General features: G+C 38.3%; 1 protein-coding gene across 1 annotated transcript in view; it reads left to right on the top strand.

The window, feature by feature from the left end:
* Positions 1 to 18,715, top strand: part of LOC148940768 (extracellular matrix organizing protein FRAS1-like) — a 194,938-nt gene that overhangs the window by 14,499 nt on the left and 161,724 nt on the right. The window contains exon 2 of the mRNA XM_089105070.1: positions 8,492 to 8,716. Within this exon, the coding sequence (XP_088961196.1) occupies positions 8,492 to 8,716 (225 nt within the window). The remainder of the gene's footprint in view (positions 1 to 8,491; positions 8,717 to 18,715) is intronic.

The following is an 18,715-nucleotide window of genomic DNA, read 5'->3' as shown; positions in this document are numbered from 1 at the left end:
GATTCCAGTTGGTGAAATCCATCCGCGAGCTGATGTGCACCCCATTTTGCAAATCACCCAATAAATCCAATTCAGTCCCATTTACCTTTAACAGCAGAGAATCTGTATCACCATAGTAAACTTGAGCCTCCCCCTCCCGTGGCCATTGCCCCTTGCACACATTGTAAAAGAACGACAACATGAGCTTTTTTTAAATTTCCAGTACTGAACTGCCGCCTGCAATATTCTTGTTCAGAACTACATTTTGCTTTCGCCTGTGTAGAAGAACCATGCCAGTCTCTGTGCTCGTGAACGATGTCAAATTGGGGTCGGCAATAGTTCGTGTACTACTCTAGAAGGTCAGTCACAACGTCGCAGCGAGATCTATTACGTACGCTTTAACACATTTTGCCAAACGCTGAATTTAGGATGAGCTTATACATTTCCTTCTCCACCGTTAAATTGGCCCTAGAGCGTTTATCGACACAGGTGTCGATAAACGTTTTCAAATAGGGTCACTGATTGAACTGTAGGACCCTGCGTATTTTAGTGATTTTTAAGACGGTGCTCACCAACCAATGCCAAAACTCATGGTGAACAGTGATATTCTCTTTAGGGTCCAAATCAGCAATCAGTGTCTGTTTGGAGGGAGTCCAGTGCATCCCCATATCCTCAAATACTGACCGATTGTAGGGTCTCAGCTAGTCCCCTTTTCACCGTTAGAGCAATGCAGGAGAAAGTAACCTATGTTTCTATACTGTAACTCAACAGTAAAACGTAACTATCTATGTTAAAGAGCCTTTATTGGAGCACAAGTTACTCAACGAGTTTCATGTTGGAGACTTCTCCAAATCTCTGCGGATCTTCATATCCCTGCTATTGCACAGAGTCGTTGGACCTTGCCGAGGGGTACAACGAGTTCATGTCCAAGAACACTGCATTTAACTTTGCACCAGTGCTTTGTCCACTCGGATCGGTTGATAAGACGCAGTCCCCATGAAAAGCATACCCCTCCCACATTTAACGCTCTACCAAAAGGTGCTGATCTATGTCGGTGATTAGGCCAATTTACTCCCAGCTAATTTTTAAAATTAAATACATCACTAAATGGGGTGTGGCAAAATAAGAACCTGTATCTAACCCGAACTCTGAATAGATCGGGTCTGTGTTCCTACAGACTATATGCAACAGAGTTAGAACGTCACTGGCCAAGTACAGTCTACAATAATCCCACCCATTTTTACAACCCCCCTTGGACCACACCTTCTTGGCAAACTCATACTCCTCGGCTCTGCAGTCAATGTTGGTGAGTGAATTGTGAAAAGCTTCCATGGGAAGTAGATTTACCTCGTTTAGGCGAGTGTCAGAGCAGTAATAGTTGTTTGCATATATACCTTTGCAGGTCAACAGGCCATACATTTCACCGTCTGGACAGGGTTCTCTAAGCAAGGGAAAGCTACCAAAATTGTCGCTTTTTTGCACTTTAATCAATTGACTCAATACCTTGGGGAAAAAACAAAAAGAATCTAAAAACATGATTTTATTCCAGCACATATGCCCATTATCCACTGCCTGCCATTTCAGTTCGAGAAGCAGCAACTTCTCAGCTGATTTGGGAATTATGTTGTAGGTAAATGAACTATTTACCCATGGACCATCTACTCCCCCTCCCTCCCTATAACGACGTTCCCGTGTTGTTCCAATCCGTTTTGAAGTCATTCTTGGAGTTATCAATAAAAACGGTGATAAAAAACTGCCGGCTCACGGTAACATAAAACGATTTATACACTCGCTGCCTCCAATTACTACCCCCCGCGGATATTTCCAGCCACAAGTGATTATAATCTCTAACTTTCCCCCTCCCCCCTCTTTTCCCTTTAGCCCCCTTATCCACCACTACAAAATCCCCCTGACATACCCAACATATTTTTTGATTTTTAATCGCGAGACGATCCTCTGCAGACAGCACCAGTTGATAAAGCGTATTTTTCAAGCGAGACATAGCACCATTAACCGTTCCTCTTAGTTTAATCAATGCCTTGTCAATGCAATCCCTCTCATCCAATGTTTCTACTATTTCTAACACCTGTATGGTGTTAGAATTATCTCTTTGCGCGTGAGCATAGAACACTGCAATGGCCTGATTTTAATTGACTCGGTTTTGATATTGGGGGTCATTAATCTCAACCAGCTTAGCTTCACTGTACAGAGATATTTTGTTGCACTGGAGAAGTGTGTTCTGAAAATTTTGGACACGTAAAATGGCCCTATCCCCTGAAACCGTTTCCACTGTCTGGTAGCCGTGCCGGCTACAATGCTTCATATGATCCCATAGTTTTATATCACTACGGAATTGCGAGAGACATTGTAGACAGTAGAAACATTGCCCCTGATGCTTACCCTACCTCCGACCTCGCCGGATGAGAGTGTGAATATTTAAATGGCCAAGGACAGTTGGGTCACGAGGCGGCGTGCATTATAACCAAACCCAGAGTGTGTACCCACCTCCTGAGGGAGTCCGTATGGGGACGAGCACTCCCTTCTTCTTTGAGCGTGTCCTATCTTTAAATTCTGTTTCGTATTGTACCACAGTAACGCCAATCTTTAAATGGGCATTAGCCCTTTCAAAAATGTCAATGGATCGAAGCGTTACTGGGTATTTCCCCTCTAAACACGAAAAATCTACAACTGGGAAAACGGACCCTTCCTTCCCATGCATAGCCCAAACGTCTAAATTCGTTTTGGTAGCATCCTGAGCTAGAAGCTCAAATGCTGAGATGAGGAAAGCATATCGGAAATACATTTGACCGGTTTCAAAACAGATCCGCTGGACACCTTGACAACCTACTAGATCTGGATTATAATTTAAAACTACTGCCCTTGGCCCCGCCCCACCGGCCCCCCCTCTTAAAATAAAATCTTTCTTAAATTTACAAATATTGACACTTAAATTTTCAACAAAAAGAACTAGAGAGCCACTCCCATTTTCATTAAAGTTCTCAAGATGCGTTATAATTTGATCGACCAAATCCATGAAAACACCCCCAAAATTTTCCAAATTCGAATAAACCAAGCGCATCTCGGAATGTATAAAATGATAGTAAACCTCACTTTTTCCCATATTCAAATAAAAAACCTTTAAAACAATGGAGACCTTAATTGAATCCCTCCCCCATAACTGAATTTGGTTCTCCAGTAGTGCACGAACTTTGTTTACATATGCATGCACAATTTATACAGGGTCAAAAACAAAATTTCCCCCCCGAAGTGAATTACAAGGATCACCACACGGTGCAGTGACAACAACTCTATTATTTAAAATTCTGTTGGATAGCTGAAAGTCTGGGAATGGTTTACCCCCCGCCCCCGCGGGGGTATTACCCCCTCCCCCCAGGTTTTCAACAATAGCTGGGGCTTGCTCCACTTCAGTTGTTCGAAGTGGAGTCGTTTGGGTTTCGGAGGGTGGTGGGTTCCCGGTTAATTCCCCGGGAAAATAGTCTAAAAATTTCAAAGTTTTTTGACTTAGCAAAGGTAAGTCCCCCTGTTCAACTGTGCTACTATCTAAATTAGTTAAAAAATCATCTAAAAACTCGTCAATATTAAAAGGTACTTCAATGCTATCGTCCCATAGTAAATTGTCTTGAAACTCCAGTGGCGGTGTTAGAATTGGTTCTTCCTCTTCTTCACTAGACGGAGAGTAGGGGACCAATGCAATCTATAAATGAAAAAATAGCTTATTTTCAGTGTTCAAATCAGTCCTACTGTTTTTAAAATTTGGATTATTATTGCTTAATAACATTTGGTTAATTCAACTGAAAGAAAATCCAACTTAATATAAGATAAATACAATCTAAAATGCCACTTTACATGGAAGGCGACAATCTGGTCATTTATTTTCAAAGTGTTAAAAAAAAAATTTTTGTCGCTTTCACCAGCGCCTCCCTAACCTTGCACCACAGCGCTTCCCTGACCCGCGGCGCTTCCCCCAACGCTTCCTTGACTCGTGGCGCATCCCTGTGGCACTTCCCTGACCCGTGGCGCATCACCCGGTACGTCCCTAACCGCGCCCCCCAGCAGGTCCCGGTCCCCCCCGTGGCCCCCGGCCCTTTACATACTGTCCACCAAAAATTGAAATATTCGCTTAGACTGCATAAGTCCAAGTTTTTCTCTAATTCCGTTCTACAGGTTCGGTGAACTCTTCATTAGCTCACAATTATTGTAAGCCGCCGCGCGAGTGTTCCGATTTCCAAGACTAAACTTCAGACGAGAAAACAGTACACTTAAATGCTGTAAACCGTTAAATCAGTATATCGTTAACAATATTTCCCCATCACTAAAATATTGGCAAGGCCTTGTAAGATTGAAAGCTATTTTAAAATATCCTTGCACAAATTACGGGGTCCATATGTGACAAATAGATAAATGTGAATAATCTCGCAGTTCCTTCTCATAAAACTTTGTGATATTCAATTGTAAAAAATAGGGGATTTAGAGTTTCAAATGGTGAGCATTAATTGAATAGAAATTACCCATGAAAAATAGTCGCTTATGAGATATCGACGATGAGATAGAGAGAATGCATAGAAAATAGCAAAAATTAGAAAAAATTGCATTTTGAGTTTCAAAGGCAGTGATTATTAATAAAAATTACATAAAAATATTCGCTTATGAAATATCAAAGCGATAGCAAAGATTAGAAAAGAGTGGTTTCTTTGAAAAAAATTACATTTAGATATCTCCGAGGGATAGAAATTTAAAACAATGGTTGGGGGGTGAGGGGTTAAGATCCCGCTGAGATATGTTTATATTGGGATTGAAAAAGAAAAAAACATTGGAAGAAATAGATAGGTAGGAAAAAATGCTTACATTTGCATATCCCGGCTGCACTTGGGTGCCCGAAGGACCAGGTAGTGCGTGTTGGAGGGTGGAGGGACCGGTGGCGTTACATTCTTGTACAAATTGGACTGCGATGTTATGGGATTGCATAGATGAGCCGGCAGGGTTCACCATATTATAAGAAGCCGCCCATTCTCTTTTCGGTTTTTGACCGGACTGTATGGGGGCTGGCAGTGCTGGGGCTGCCTCACCCTCTCTGGCTTTCTTGGAAGGAGGGGGCACGCATTCTTCATAATTGGCCTTAAAAAGAAGAGAAAAAATTAGTATCAAAATAATTTACCTCTTTTTTACAGAAAGAAAGTTAGTACCCTCATCCATGTAATTTATCTCTTTTCAGTAAAGCAAAAAGTAAAAATTTCGCGAAAAATTTATTATGCTTAGAAATCAAACGTTTTTATTAGACAATCAGTAGTCTATAGTCATAGGATAGGAATCATTGTTTCTAATTTTACCATTTAGAAAAATATTAAATTTTCCGGTCTATAGGCTTTAAATTAGATCGTTAACCCATCGACCTGTAGGCCTATATTTTGCAAACATAGGTTAAAATGCTATTCAATTTACGCATAATATAAGCTTCATGCAACTCCTAAAGACTTTTCTTTCTAGCCTTGCATATCAAAGTTAAAAAGCATAGTTTTCACACACCCCTCCTGGGAATATAAAAGAAACTTTATCGAAAGAAAGCCTGAAAAAAATTAAAAACATGCCTATAGACGCAACGCATATATTTACACATTAGTTTTCTTGTCAAAGGATATACATATCTACACAACGAATCACCCCTCTTACTGCCCAAACGCGAAGAAACAGTTTTGTTTTTCATTTTAAAATGATGGCGATAGAATTGAGGCATGGCCCCCTCCCCCTTTCGCCAATGTCCTCATTATAATGTTTGATCTTAATTTGAAAATAAATAGATTTCACCAGTTCTCCAAAAAGAGATTGTATATGACTGAGATTAATAAAGTGCAAGTGTCTGCAGGAAAGCGTTTTAATTTTACAAGAGAAGAACATCCCATTTTTATCTGTGAAACCTTTTACAGAAAGTGCTTTAAAAAGGGTGACAGCTAATAGTAGGCATCGCGCTAGCGCATTATGTCAAAACAGAGCGGCATTTTCATTAAAAATTAACAGAAGTCAATGGTCGTTTTTAGCTAGGATATATAACACTTAAAATTGCATAAATTTAACGAAATGGTATTTCTTTTTGCGAGAGTTTTGTTGTAAAACGGTGAGGGGGGGGGTAGGTTTTGAGGGTAAAAGAAAATATTTTATGTATTTAATTTTGAAGGAGAAACAGTTCCTTTTGACTTTGGCTGCTGCGTTCGTAAACACATAGGAAAAGGGTGACAGCTAATTTTAACCTCGCCTAGAGCCTTGTGTCAAAACAGAGCGGCATTTTCATTATAAATTGACAGAAGTCAGTGATCGCTTTAGCTGGAAATATAGAAGGAAGGAATTTAACGAAATGGTATTTCTTTTTGCGAGAATTTGGGATTGTAAAACAATGGTGGGGGGGGGGTTATGGTAAAAAGAATATATTTTATGTTTTTCCATTGATTTTAATGATGTTTGTAAGGTTTGGGGGGGGGGTTTGGGGTAAAGGAATATATTTACGTTTTAGCTGAATATACTGGAGGATGTCCAAGGAAAATTCGTTTGAAAATAAAAATGCACTTACATTGCTAATTGCGGCTGCCAAGACTTCTAAAGAGTTAAATTTATCCATTGTTATATCAACTATGTCAAAATACTTTCTGATAATTGAATCCCATTGCATGCCCGTTATATACAAAATCTCATGGGCTATTTTGTATGTAACGGGTAAAACCATATGTAAAAAGCCCTCTTTTTGTCTGAGATGGAGTATGTATCTGACTCACTGATTGGCTGAGAAGGAAACATGTGATCCAACTGTTTCCGGTAGACTCATAACATTTGGCGAGAACAACAACAACAACAAAAACTATTTCTGGACACCTTGACATTCGCCTCGAGCATGTACATGTCCAAAACAATAACAATAAAAAATACTATTTCTAAATCATAACATTCGATGAGAGCGTGCACTTACAACAACAAATAAATCGACCTTGGGAAAAATAGGTCATTGACCCCATTAACCATGTGTTCTCCCCAGGGACTCTATGCCCTTATTTGGTGTACGTACGGGACTGACATTACCACGTGTTCTCCCTAGGGACTCTATGCCCATATTTGGTGTACTTACGGGACTGACATTACCACGTGTTCTCCCCAGGGACTCTATGCCCATATTTGGTGTACGTACGGGAACTGACATTACCACGTGTTCTCCCTAATGACTCTATGCCCATATTTGGTGTACGTACCGGAGTAGCACCCCCATTCTACTAATATCAGGACTTAAGTCCTGATTGAACTTCGCTGAAGTAATGATTCTGGGACTGTCTTAATTTTAATTTTATTTTTAAATATTACGTTATATATAAATCTTATTTTATTTATATATGCGACTTGCTGAGGACGGCTAGCTTGCTGAGCCAAAATATTCATTTAAAGTTTAAACAAACTTCACTGTTTTTGATAAATTCCCTGTTTTTGTTTACTTGATGTTGCTTTTATATTTTGCATGTGGCAGAGAGGCTTTAGAAAGAACTATTACTTTTACTCTGGACTCACTGATGCATACTCAACCTGCCGCGTTGAGTCTTGATATAAACCTCTTTGTGGCTTAGGATCAGATGCATAAGCAAAAATGTTTCACGGGAGTAGATTTTCGAAACATTTGATAATATGCAAACTATGGAAATTGGAAAAAATGATAGAATAGTCACAAGGCCGTATCCAGGGGGGGGGGGTTACCCGGTTTGAACCCCCCCCCCCTAAATTTTTGATCGAGTCGAAAATTAGGCGAAAATTAGTAAAACCTTAGTAAAAATTAGTCGAAAACCGAGTTGAAAATTAGTAAGCCCTCCCCCGAACAAAAATCCAGGATCCGCTCTTGAATAGTCACAAAATTTCACGGATAATTGGGACTCAGTATCCGACCTCGATACGTGCCTCCTCAAAAATCCTTTCCATAAATGTCATATGACTGTGTCAAATTTTATTATTATTTGCTATAAGAAATTTTTATAGTCTATTCTTTCACTTTCTTTCCATTCTAAATCTTGCATTTTGTCCACTGAAAGTAAAGTTTTCGCGTTTTTTTTTCTCTGGGTCAAAACTAGTGGTGTAGCTAGGAGGGCAAGGAAGGAAGACTGTACCCAGATGCAGCCTCTGAAGAGGTGCCAAACGGAGAGTTTTTCCGACAATACTATGATTTACTTATTTTTCGGTAATAATGGTGGGGGGGAGCTGGTATAGTCCCAGGGTGCTGAAATCCTAGCTACGCCCCTGGTCAAAACTGAGTTCAGAATAAGGTTTTGCTGTGACCTGATTCAATTGCCTAAATTTGGTTTCTATTTCAGTTTTCTGCAATATACGAGAGTTTAGCTGTCCCGTACTCTAAGAATAATCCAAGTCTAATTTCTCGAAATCAATTTTTAGCTAGGATAATAATTTTACTCTCAGTTGATGATTTTATGGTAGTGAATTCCGAAGTCAGGTGGTAACTAATTTGTCTACTCAGGTGACTTTATAGTCTATGATGAGCTGGCTGACAGCACTTTACTTTATCAACACGATGGTTCCTCTAATTTGGATGATTCATTTGAAATCACCGTATCGGACGGCGAGATTGATGCTGTTAACCGTATCCTCTTCATTATTTTCCCTGCTAGTGACAGCCATCATATACAATCAGCGGCCGCTCTGCAGGACGCCAATATTGGGCATAGTTTGCAAATTCTTGAAGGTTAGTTCGCATTTTAGCTACTTTTCATTTTCCGACATTCTTTTATTTCATTTTCCGACATTCAGTTATTTCTAAGATCATATGGGCGATAGCACAATCAAAATCAAAAGCCGTAGTTCTAACTATAGAATTTCATTGAGGGTAATATCCTTTAAGGAATTTCTGTGTCCTTAAAAAAATATAGGCTCCCGGAAACTGTCGACGCTTTTAGTATTAATTAAAAAGAACTTTTTCCACAAAATAAGTTTTTCAAAGAAAAGTAAAGAACTCCATTAAACAAAACATGAGCAAAAATAAAATCAAATAATCTACCAAGCGTGAAACTACCACAAATCAGAATCGACAAATAAATGAAACCTAAAACGAACAGAAATTACAATAAATAACCGAGTCAAACTCAAAACGACCAAAAATTAACATAAGTTGGGCTCAAAACCCCTGTGCCTTCCCAAGGCCAGAACACAATTTGCAGTTTACTGAAAAAATATAAATATTTTTAATTTTAAAACTTTAATAGATCAAATAATCTTAACATTTTGATTAGTAAATATCAGTGAATGTATATTAAACTGACAATGCACATTCATTTGTATTTTTTTCAGTAAAGTGCAAATTATGTTCTGGCCTTGGGAAGCCATAGGGGCTTTGAGCCCAACTTATGTAAATTTCTGCTTGTTTTGAGTTTGAATCGGTGATTTATTGTATTTTCTGTTCGTTTTAGGTTTCATTTATTTATCGATGCTGATTTGTGGTAGTTTCACGCTTGGTAGATTATTTTGTTTTATTTTTGCTCATTTTTGGTTTAATGGAGTTCTTTACTTTTCTTTGAAAAACTCATATTGTGGAAAAAGTTTTTTTTAATTAATTTCTGATCGTTTTATATTGATTGACATAGTCTTTCAGAGAAAAAGAAAATAATACTTTAAATCCTTTCGTTTTTGTAAGGATTTATATTTTGGCATGATATTTGTATGCTGGAGAAAAATTTTCAGCAATTTTTAACAACAAACACCCTCTTAATAATCAGGGCACAAATAGTAGTGTTTAATTTAGTTTCATACCTCCTCTAGTTGACCTGAAATGAAAAACTTGATACCATTCGCAAAAAAAATCTGTTTACTTTCTTTGATAGCTTGGATGCACTTACGCTATTCTGATTTGGCTAAATTTTAAGAGCAGAAACAGCCCCAAAAATTTGAACATAATACCCTCAGTCGTTCTTGGGATACTGCTGAGATACCTTATTGGGAATTAGCATTAAAACAGTGCATTTTGATTTAATCTTATGGCAACATTTAGTTTATAAACATAAAGTCAAATGGGAGGTTGGGTGTGATTGGGGGATTAGTTCCCCTCCAATCACTTTAAACTATTAAAAAGGGCATCAGCCCTTTCTATTGTAAATCGAATGAGCCTTTTTCGAAGTACCTATGACAACTCTTTCGATACGAAGTGCCCTTGGCAAAACAACAACAACAACAAAAAAATAATACATCATATTTATTTCAATGTTTAGTATAAACATTTCCAGTCTTCTAATGACTTTGGACTATGCAAAAGGGCCCTAGGCCTTTAGATTTCTGATCAAATGAGCCCTTTTTATCTTTACGACGACACTTCCTATAAACACCTTATATGCCTCCAGGGCATAAATTACAGCCCTTACCCTAAGGGCTGTGAGGGTGGCTGTCATCCTCTTAGACCTAATTTCCAGAACTTTTAACTACGTTAAACAAAATGGCAAAAATCTAAAAATTTTGATTGGAGTGAGAGGGGCGTTAGTCTTTCTCCAATCACTTTCAACTATTAAAAAAGGCACTAGCCCTTTCAATTTCCAATCAAATGAGTCCTTTTGAAGTTTCTACGACAACGCTTTCAATAAAAACCTTATATGCCCCCAGGGCATAACTTACAACCCTCGCCCTGAGGGCTTGGGGGGTTATCATCCTCAAAGACCTAATTTCCAGAACTTTCTACTACGTTGAACAAAATGGCTCTCTGAAAATTTTGATTGGATGTGTTTGGGGGAACGGTGGGCGTTAGAGGGGGGGGGGGTTAGTTACCCTCCAATCACTTTCAACTATTGAAAAGGGCACTAGCCCACCAATTTCCAATTGAATTATCACCTTTTGAAGTTTTATTACAACTCTATCATTAAAAACCTAATACGCCCCCAGGGCATAACTTACAACCTTTGCCCTGGGGACTCTGGGGGGTTTGTCATCCTTAAATACATAATTTCCAGAACTTTCAACTACGTTGAACAAAATGGCTATCTCTAAACTTTGATTGAATGTGTTTGGGGAAATGGAGGGCGTGAGAGTGGGGTTAATCACTCTTCACTCATTTTCGACTATTAAAAAAGGCAATTCAATTTCCAATCAAATGAGCCCTTTTTGAAATTTCTACAACAACCTTCTATATAAACCTTATATAACCCCAAGGTATAAATTACAACCCTTGCACTGAGGGCTCTGATGGGGTTATCATCCTAAAAGACCTAAGTTCCAGAACTTTCGACTACGTTGAACAAAATGGATATCTTAAAATTTTGATTGGATATTTTTGGGGAAATGGTGGGCGTGAGAGGGGGGTTAGTTGCCCTTCAATCACTTTCGACTATTAAAAGGGCACTAGCCCTTTCAATTCAATAGAATGAGCCCTTTTTGATGTTTTTACAACATCGGTTTCTATAAAAACCTTACATGCTCCCAGGGCATAACTTACAACCCTTGCCCTGAGGGTTGTGGGAGGGGGGATGGGTTGTCATCCTGAAAGTCCTAAATTCCAGAACTTTCAACTGCGTTGGTCGAAATTGCTATCTAAAAATTTTGATTGGATGTGTTTGGGAAAACGTGAGCGTGAGAGAGGGGTTAGTTGCCCCCAAATCACTTTCGACTATTAAAAAGGGTGCTAGCCCTTTGAATTTCCAATCGAATGAGCCGTTTCAAGTTTCTACGACAAAGATTTCAATAAAACCTTATATGCCCCAGGGCATAACTTATAACCCTTGCCCTGAAGACTGTGGGGAGTGTCCTGCTCAGGAAAGGTATAATTTCCTGAACTTTAAACTGCTTGGAATACAATGGCTATCTAAAAATTTTGATTGGATATGTTTGGGGAAATGGTGGGCGTGGAAGGGGTGTTAGTTGCCTTCCAGTCACTTTCGACTATTAAAAACTATTAAAAACACTAGCCATTTCAATTTTCAATCGAATGAGCCCTTTTTGAAGTTTCTACGACGACGCGTTCTATGAAAACCTTGTATGCCCCCGGGACATAACTTACAACCCTTGCCTTGAGGGCTGTGGGGGAGTGTCCTCCTTAAAAACATAATTTCTATCTGGAAATCGACAACACTGAACAAAATGGCTATCTGCTTATAGAACGTTTATAGAACGACTACGCGTTCTATAAACCTTTAAATGCCCCCAGGGTATAACTTACAACCTTTGTTCTGAGGGCTGTGAGGGGGCTGTCATCCTCAAAGACCTAAGAACTTAAACTACGTTAAATAAAATGACTATCTCAAAATTTTTCTTGGATGCAATTTGGGGAAAAGGTGGGCGTGAGAGGGGGGTTAGTTGCCCTCCAATCACTTTCGACTATTAAAAAGGGCACTAGCCCTTTGAATTTCCAATTGAACGAACTCTGTTTGAAGTTTGTACGACAGCCCTTTCTATAAAAACGTTATATGCCCCCATGACCTAACTTAAAACCCTTGGCCTGATGGCTGAGGGGGAGTGTCCTCCTCAAAAAAATAATTTCTATCTGGAAATCAACTACGCTGAACAAAATGGCTATCTCAAAATTTTGATTGGATGTGTTTGGGGGAATGATGGGCGGGGGGGGGGCTAGTTGCCCTCCAATCACTTTCGACTATTAAAAAGGGTACTAGCCCTTTGAATTTCCAATCGAATGAACCCTTTTTGAAGTTTCTACGACAACACCTTCTATAAAAACCTCTTATGCCCACAGGGCATAACTTACCACCCTTGCCCTGAAGGCTGTGGGGGAGTGTCCTCCTCAAAAACATAATTCTATCTGGAAATCAACTACGCTGAACAAAATGGCTATCTCACAATTTTGATTGGGTGTGTTTAGGAGAAGGATGGGCGTGGGAGGGCTAGTTGCCCTCCAATCACTTTCGACTATTAAAAAGGGCACTAGCCCTTTGAATTTCCAATCGAATGAAACCTTTTTTGAAGTTTCTACGACAACACCTTCTATAAAAACCTTTTATGCCCCCAGGGCATAACTTACAACCCTTGCCCTGAAGGCTGTGGGGAGTGTCAAAGGGAGTGTCCTCCTCAAAAACATAATTCTATCTGGAAATCAACTACGTTGAACATAATGGCTATCTCAAAATTTTGATTGGATGTGTTTCGGGAAATGGTGGGCGTGGAAGGGGTATTAGTTGCCTTCCAATCATCTTTAACTATTAAAAAGGGCACAAGCCACTCCAATTTCCAATTGAATGAGCCCTTTTCGAAGTTTCTACGACAACTTCTTCGATACGAAGTGCCCTGCTCTAAAAGAAAAAAATAATAAATAATACATTGTGCCAACATCGTTCTTATATTCCCTCGGGGCATAGATTAAAACCCTTGCCCCGATGGTTTTGGGGAGTGTCCTCCTCAAAAACATTTTCTATCTGGAAATCAACTACGCTGAACAAAATTTCTATCTCAATTTTGATTGGATGTGTTTGGGGGAATGATGGGCGTGGGGAGGGGGCTAGTTGCCCTCCAATCACTTTCGACTATTAAAAAGGGCACTAGACCTTTGAATTTCCAATCGAATGAGCCTTTTTTGACGTTTCTATGACAACGCCTTCTATAAAAACCTCATATGGCCCCAGGGCATAACTTAAAACCCTTGCCCCGAGGGTTATGGGGGAATGTCCTCCTCAAAAACATATTTTCTATGTGGGAATCAACTACGCTGAACAAAATGGCTATCTCAAAATTTCGATTAGATGTGTTTGGGGGAATGATGGGCGTGGGGGTTCTATTAAAAAGGGCCCAAGCCACTCCAATTTCCAATTGAATGAGCCCTTTTTGGAAGTTTCTACGACAACTTCTTCGATGCGAAGTGCCCTGCTCTAAAGGAAAAAAAATAATAAATGATGCATTGTGCCAACACTCTTATATGTCCTCAGGGCATAACTTAAAACCCTTACCCCGAGGGTTGTGGGGGAGTGTCCTCCTCATAAACATATTTTCTATCTGGAAATCAACTACGCTGAACAAAATGGCTATCTCAAAATTTTGATTGGGTGTGTTTGGGGGAACGATGGGCGCGGGGCGGTTTGTTGCCCTCCAATCACTTTCGACTATTAAAAAGGGCACTAGCCACTCCAATTTCCAATCGAATGAGCCCTTTTCGAAGTTTCTACGACAACTCCTTCGATACGAAGTGCCCGGGTATGGAGGAAAAAAATTATGGGCTGGAGGAGCTAGTTGCCCTCCAATCACTTTTGACTATTTAAAAAGGGCATTCGCCCTTTGAACTTCCAATCGAATGAGCCTTTTTTGAAGTTTCTAGGACAACGCCTTCTATGAAAACCTTATATCTCCCCAGGGCATAATGATGGGCGTGGGGGGGGGGGGCTAGTTGCTCTCCAATCACTTTCGACTATTAAAAAGGGCACTAGCTATTCCAATTTCCAATCGAATGAGCCCTTTTCGAAGTTTCTACGACTACTCGTTCGATACGAAGTGCCCGGGTATGGAGAAGAAGAAGAAACAAGAAAAAAAAAATAATACATTGTGCTCACATCGTTCTTTACTTAGGCAGCGCTATCGCGCTGCCTATGAAATTCGCTACTACAAATCCCAGTTTCCAACTAGACCGATTTAATTGAACGTTGTTCAAAGTGGAAAGCAAGGAGTAGTGGGAGAACTTCCCATCGGTGCCTAGACTATTTAGATAAGTAAGTGTTTGTGTTATAGCTGGTATTAAGGCCTACACAATACTACAAGGAGAAATAAATCGTTTTTTTCCGGCATGTTAACTTCGTCATTTGCGGTGATAATTAAAATCTGATAATAAGAAATAATAGTGCCCATAAACAGCAAGTGAATCCCTTTATAGACAAGATATGTATGCTTATTTTGGTTTGGGCGTTTTTGCAAAGACTTAACGCATAGGCTTGGTGCGAATTATTCTAATAAGGTAATTTTAGCTAATGACCGGGGTAGACTAAATACTGTAAACGACTTCCATTTAAGGTAAGCCCTAACATGCTTAGAAAGCAGGCTGGAATGTATACTCAACGTAAAATATTTGTTAATCTTTTAACATGGGCATTTTTATATTTGCAGTTTATTCTCTTCAATTTCTCAACTGAATTATCACGGTTGCAGTGGTAGCTGCAATCTAGTAAAGAGCGAACCACGGCTCAAAGTAACCAAAATTTTAAAGGTTAGTTATGAAAAAAAACTGTCTAATGACGGAAAAATACCATTTGTAGTTGATTAAGTAATTGTAACTATTATTTCGATAAGTTTTGATAGTAAAATGTTATTATGAAAAAATAATTTATAGGAATTACAAAAACAGCCTGCAACCACTTAAAAATGGCATCAAATGGAAATGAAAACTGAACCATGGGGATCGCCATGGTCAAAACCCATATAAAGGAGAATTACAGCCTCCCAGCTTGAACAATAGGGAAAATCCCTTTTTTGGGGTGAGGGAGCACTGATGTCTCTTTTTTCACCGCTAGTGAATTTCTTCGTTGCATACACTCTCCTTAAATGTGTCATATTTTTTTGTTGTTTTTATTGCTAAAAGGTAAATTGTCGAAACAATAATGAGTGCAGTTTTATGACTGTAAAATTATAATTTTATTTATGTTTTTGCATATGTCAGAGAGGCTTTGGAAACAATGATTACTTTTACTCTGGACTCCCTGACGCATGCCCCATCTACCGTGTTCCTATTATACCGTGTAACTATTATTTCGATAAGTTTTGACAGTAAAAAGTTATTATGAAAACGGATTTTATAGTAATTTCAAAAAAGAGCCTGTAACCACTTGAAAATGGCATCATCTGATGCCATCTTTTCTTTCCCATCTGGGAAAGAAAACTGAACCATGGGAATTGCCATGGTCAAAACCCATACAAGGGAGAATTACAGCCTTTCAATTTGAGCAATAAGGAAAATCATTTTTGGGGGAAGTCCTGATCTGTCACCGCTAGGGGGGCACTAGAACATCATGGAGAGCTTTTTAAGGGCTCATTTGAAAGCTATTTTTTTATTTTTGTGTTGCTTATAAACTTGACGTTAGGATGCCATGATGAATTGTGATATGACCCTTGAAAAGTACACCTTGGATGTCATTTCTGGAGTCGAAAGGCTGGGAAGTATTAACAGGGAACCATCAAAATCTTCATGGTTGGAAACCCAAAACCTGGTGTGTATTAGCCCCCTCTTTTATACTCCCCTTCTCAGCCGCCGTAATATTTTTCATATTACACTGGATATTTATCATAGGTATTGGAATATCCCATAGATAGGTGTTTAAGGGATCAGTTGAAAACTAATTTTTATATATACTCGCTTTCAGGAATTTGATTTGATAACAGCATCATAAAGTGCCGTATGACACTCAAAAAGTGTACCTTTGAGTGCCATTTCTAGAGTTGAAAAGCCGTTTTAAATTCCCCCCCTCTTGTATACTCCCCTCCCCAACTCCCTAAATATTTCTCATAAGTTGTGTACTGTTAACCGCTCCCTCCCCCTTGATGAAAGCTTTTAAGAGCCCGTGCTCTAACCCGCTGTAAAAACCTCGTATTCACCTCACTCATCATTACTTGTTCCTGCTCGCCAGCACTAGTAAGAAGGTCCATTATTCTGTGCTCAAAAGCATTGTTGCATACACTGTACTTAAATGTATCTTGTTTTTTGTTGTTTTTTTTATTGCTAAAAGGTAAATGTTAAAACAATAATGCGTGCAATTTTACGACTGTAAAATTCACATTAGTATTCTATTATATCTTTCGTAGAATAAAAGTAACTTTATAAAAGCTTTTCGTTTAGTCTAAACTGTAATTTTGAGGGTATGATTGCATACTGTCTGACGCATTGTCTGGTATTTTATACTCCTTCTGAGCTTTCATTGTTGGGCTTATTACTGCTGATGCTGGTCAGAATAATTCATGCTAGTGTTTACCTTAAAAAGTTAGGTTCAAATGGTTGTAGCATCAATGATATAACACCTTACATAGTCTGTGTCTTGTTTTCATAACTCAATAAAAATTATCAAACAGTTCGTGGTAACGAACTGTAAGTAAGGAGCGACCCGGCTCAATGGTAACCGACACTCTAAAAAACGGAATTTTGGTACCAATAGATACATCAAAAGAATCAGATTTTAATTCTGATTTCAAATATATAAGTTTCATCAAGTTTAATCCTACCCATCAAAAGGTACGCGCCAGAGAAAATTTGGCTGATTTTCGAAAAAAGGGGAAAAGACCCGCTAAAAATTATAGAACCTTAATGAAAATAACACCATCATATTCAGCGTATCAGAGAACCCGTCTTTAGAGGTTTTAAGCTTCTATATAATAAAATGTATAATTTTCCAATTTTTGCAATAATAATTAGAACGGGTGGTTGGTTACGTGTTTGTTTGTTTTTTTTTTGTTTTTTTTTCCCAGGGGTAATCGTATTGACCCAGTGGTCCTAGAATATCTTAGAAGGGCTTATTGGAACGGAAATTAAAAGTTATATTGCCCTCTTTAATTTAACAAAAAAAATGGAGGGCAACTAGGCCTCCTCCTACGCTTATATTTTTCTCAAAATCACCCAATTAAAATGTCGAGATTGCCATTTTGTTCAGCATAGTCGAAAATTTAATAAATATGTCTTTTACGATAACTTAACCCCCCCCCGGTCCCCGGGTAAGGGCTGCATGTTATGAACTTTGCCCATTGCTTAAATTTTGTAGTGCTTATTGTACAATCTCAACACATTTTCAGGAAAATTTCTTTTTCTGGTGGGGGGGGGGGCTGGAGGAGGGGTTTCCTCTCTAGACTAGGACCGGATATGTTTGGTCGTGGGTTGACGTTACCTGTATAGGTCTTGCCTAATTCTTTAACATAATAATTTAAAAAAATATCCGAACTAAAATTTAAAAAAAAAACAAGTTTTTTAAAATGAAATTCAGAATCAAAAAAAGAAATTAAAATTAACATAAATTATCAATTATATTAGGGGGTTCTCCCCATATTCAATATAATTCTGTATACGAGACAGTTTTTTTTTTTTTAGTGCTGTAAAAATAGATCTATATTATAATTAAAAGGCCGTTGTGATTAAGGGGTTTTTGAATAAAATTTTTTTTAACTTTTAACGTAAAGAGTGTGGTATTTAATAAGGGTATAACCCAATCATATACGTAATAACATACACGTAATAAAAAAAAAAACAATAAAAAAAAACAAGCGATACGGATCAATACTAATCGAAAATTTTAAAAACAGAACTTTGATTTCAATAAATGTATCAAAAGAATGGACGTATACTGCTGATTCTAAATGTATTAATTTTATTAAGTTTAGTATTACTCATCAAAGGCTACGAGCCTGAGAAAATTTACCTGATTTTTTACGGAGGGGGGAAACATCCACTAAAAGTGTAAGAATTTTAATGAAAATAACACCATCAAATTCAATGTATCATAAAACACAATAACGTAGATTCAAGCTCGTCTCTGCAAAAATATGCAGCTCTGTATTTTTGCCAGACGAAAAATAGACGAAGAATATAGAACTTTGTTGCGTCAGTCAATTTGTAATTTACGTCAGAACCAAATTTAGAGACAGCCATTTAGCAAAAGAAAAGTAAAATTTTTATGCAAATTTTATTTACTTATTCAATGACAGCGAGCCAAAATAAAAGCTGCATTAACTAAAAACGATCAGAGATTAAATAAAAAAAACAAGTTTTTTAAACTGAAGGTAAGGAGCGACATTAAAACTTAAA

The sequence above is a fragment of the Artemia sp. Qi Xiang Cuo genome, chromosome 19, assembly GCF_049724085.1.
Source record: "Artemia sp. Qi Xiang Cuo chromosome 19, ASM4972408v1, whole genome shotgun sequence".
NCBI classification, from domain to species: domain Eukaryota; kingdom Metazoa; phylum Arthropoda; class Branchiopoda; order Anostraca; family Artemiidae; genus Artemia; species Artemia sp. Qi Xiang Cuo.
This window is presented reverse-complemented; position numbering and strand designations above follow the sequence as displayed.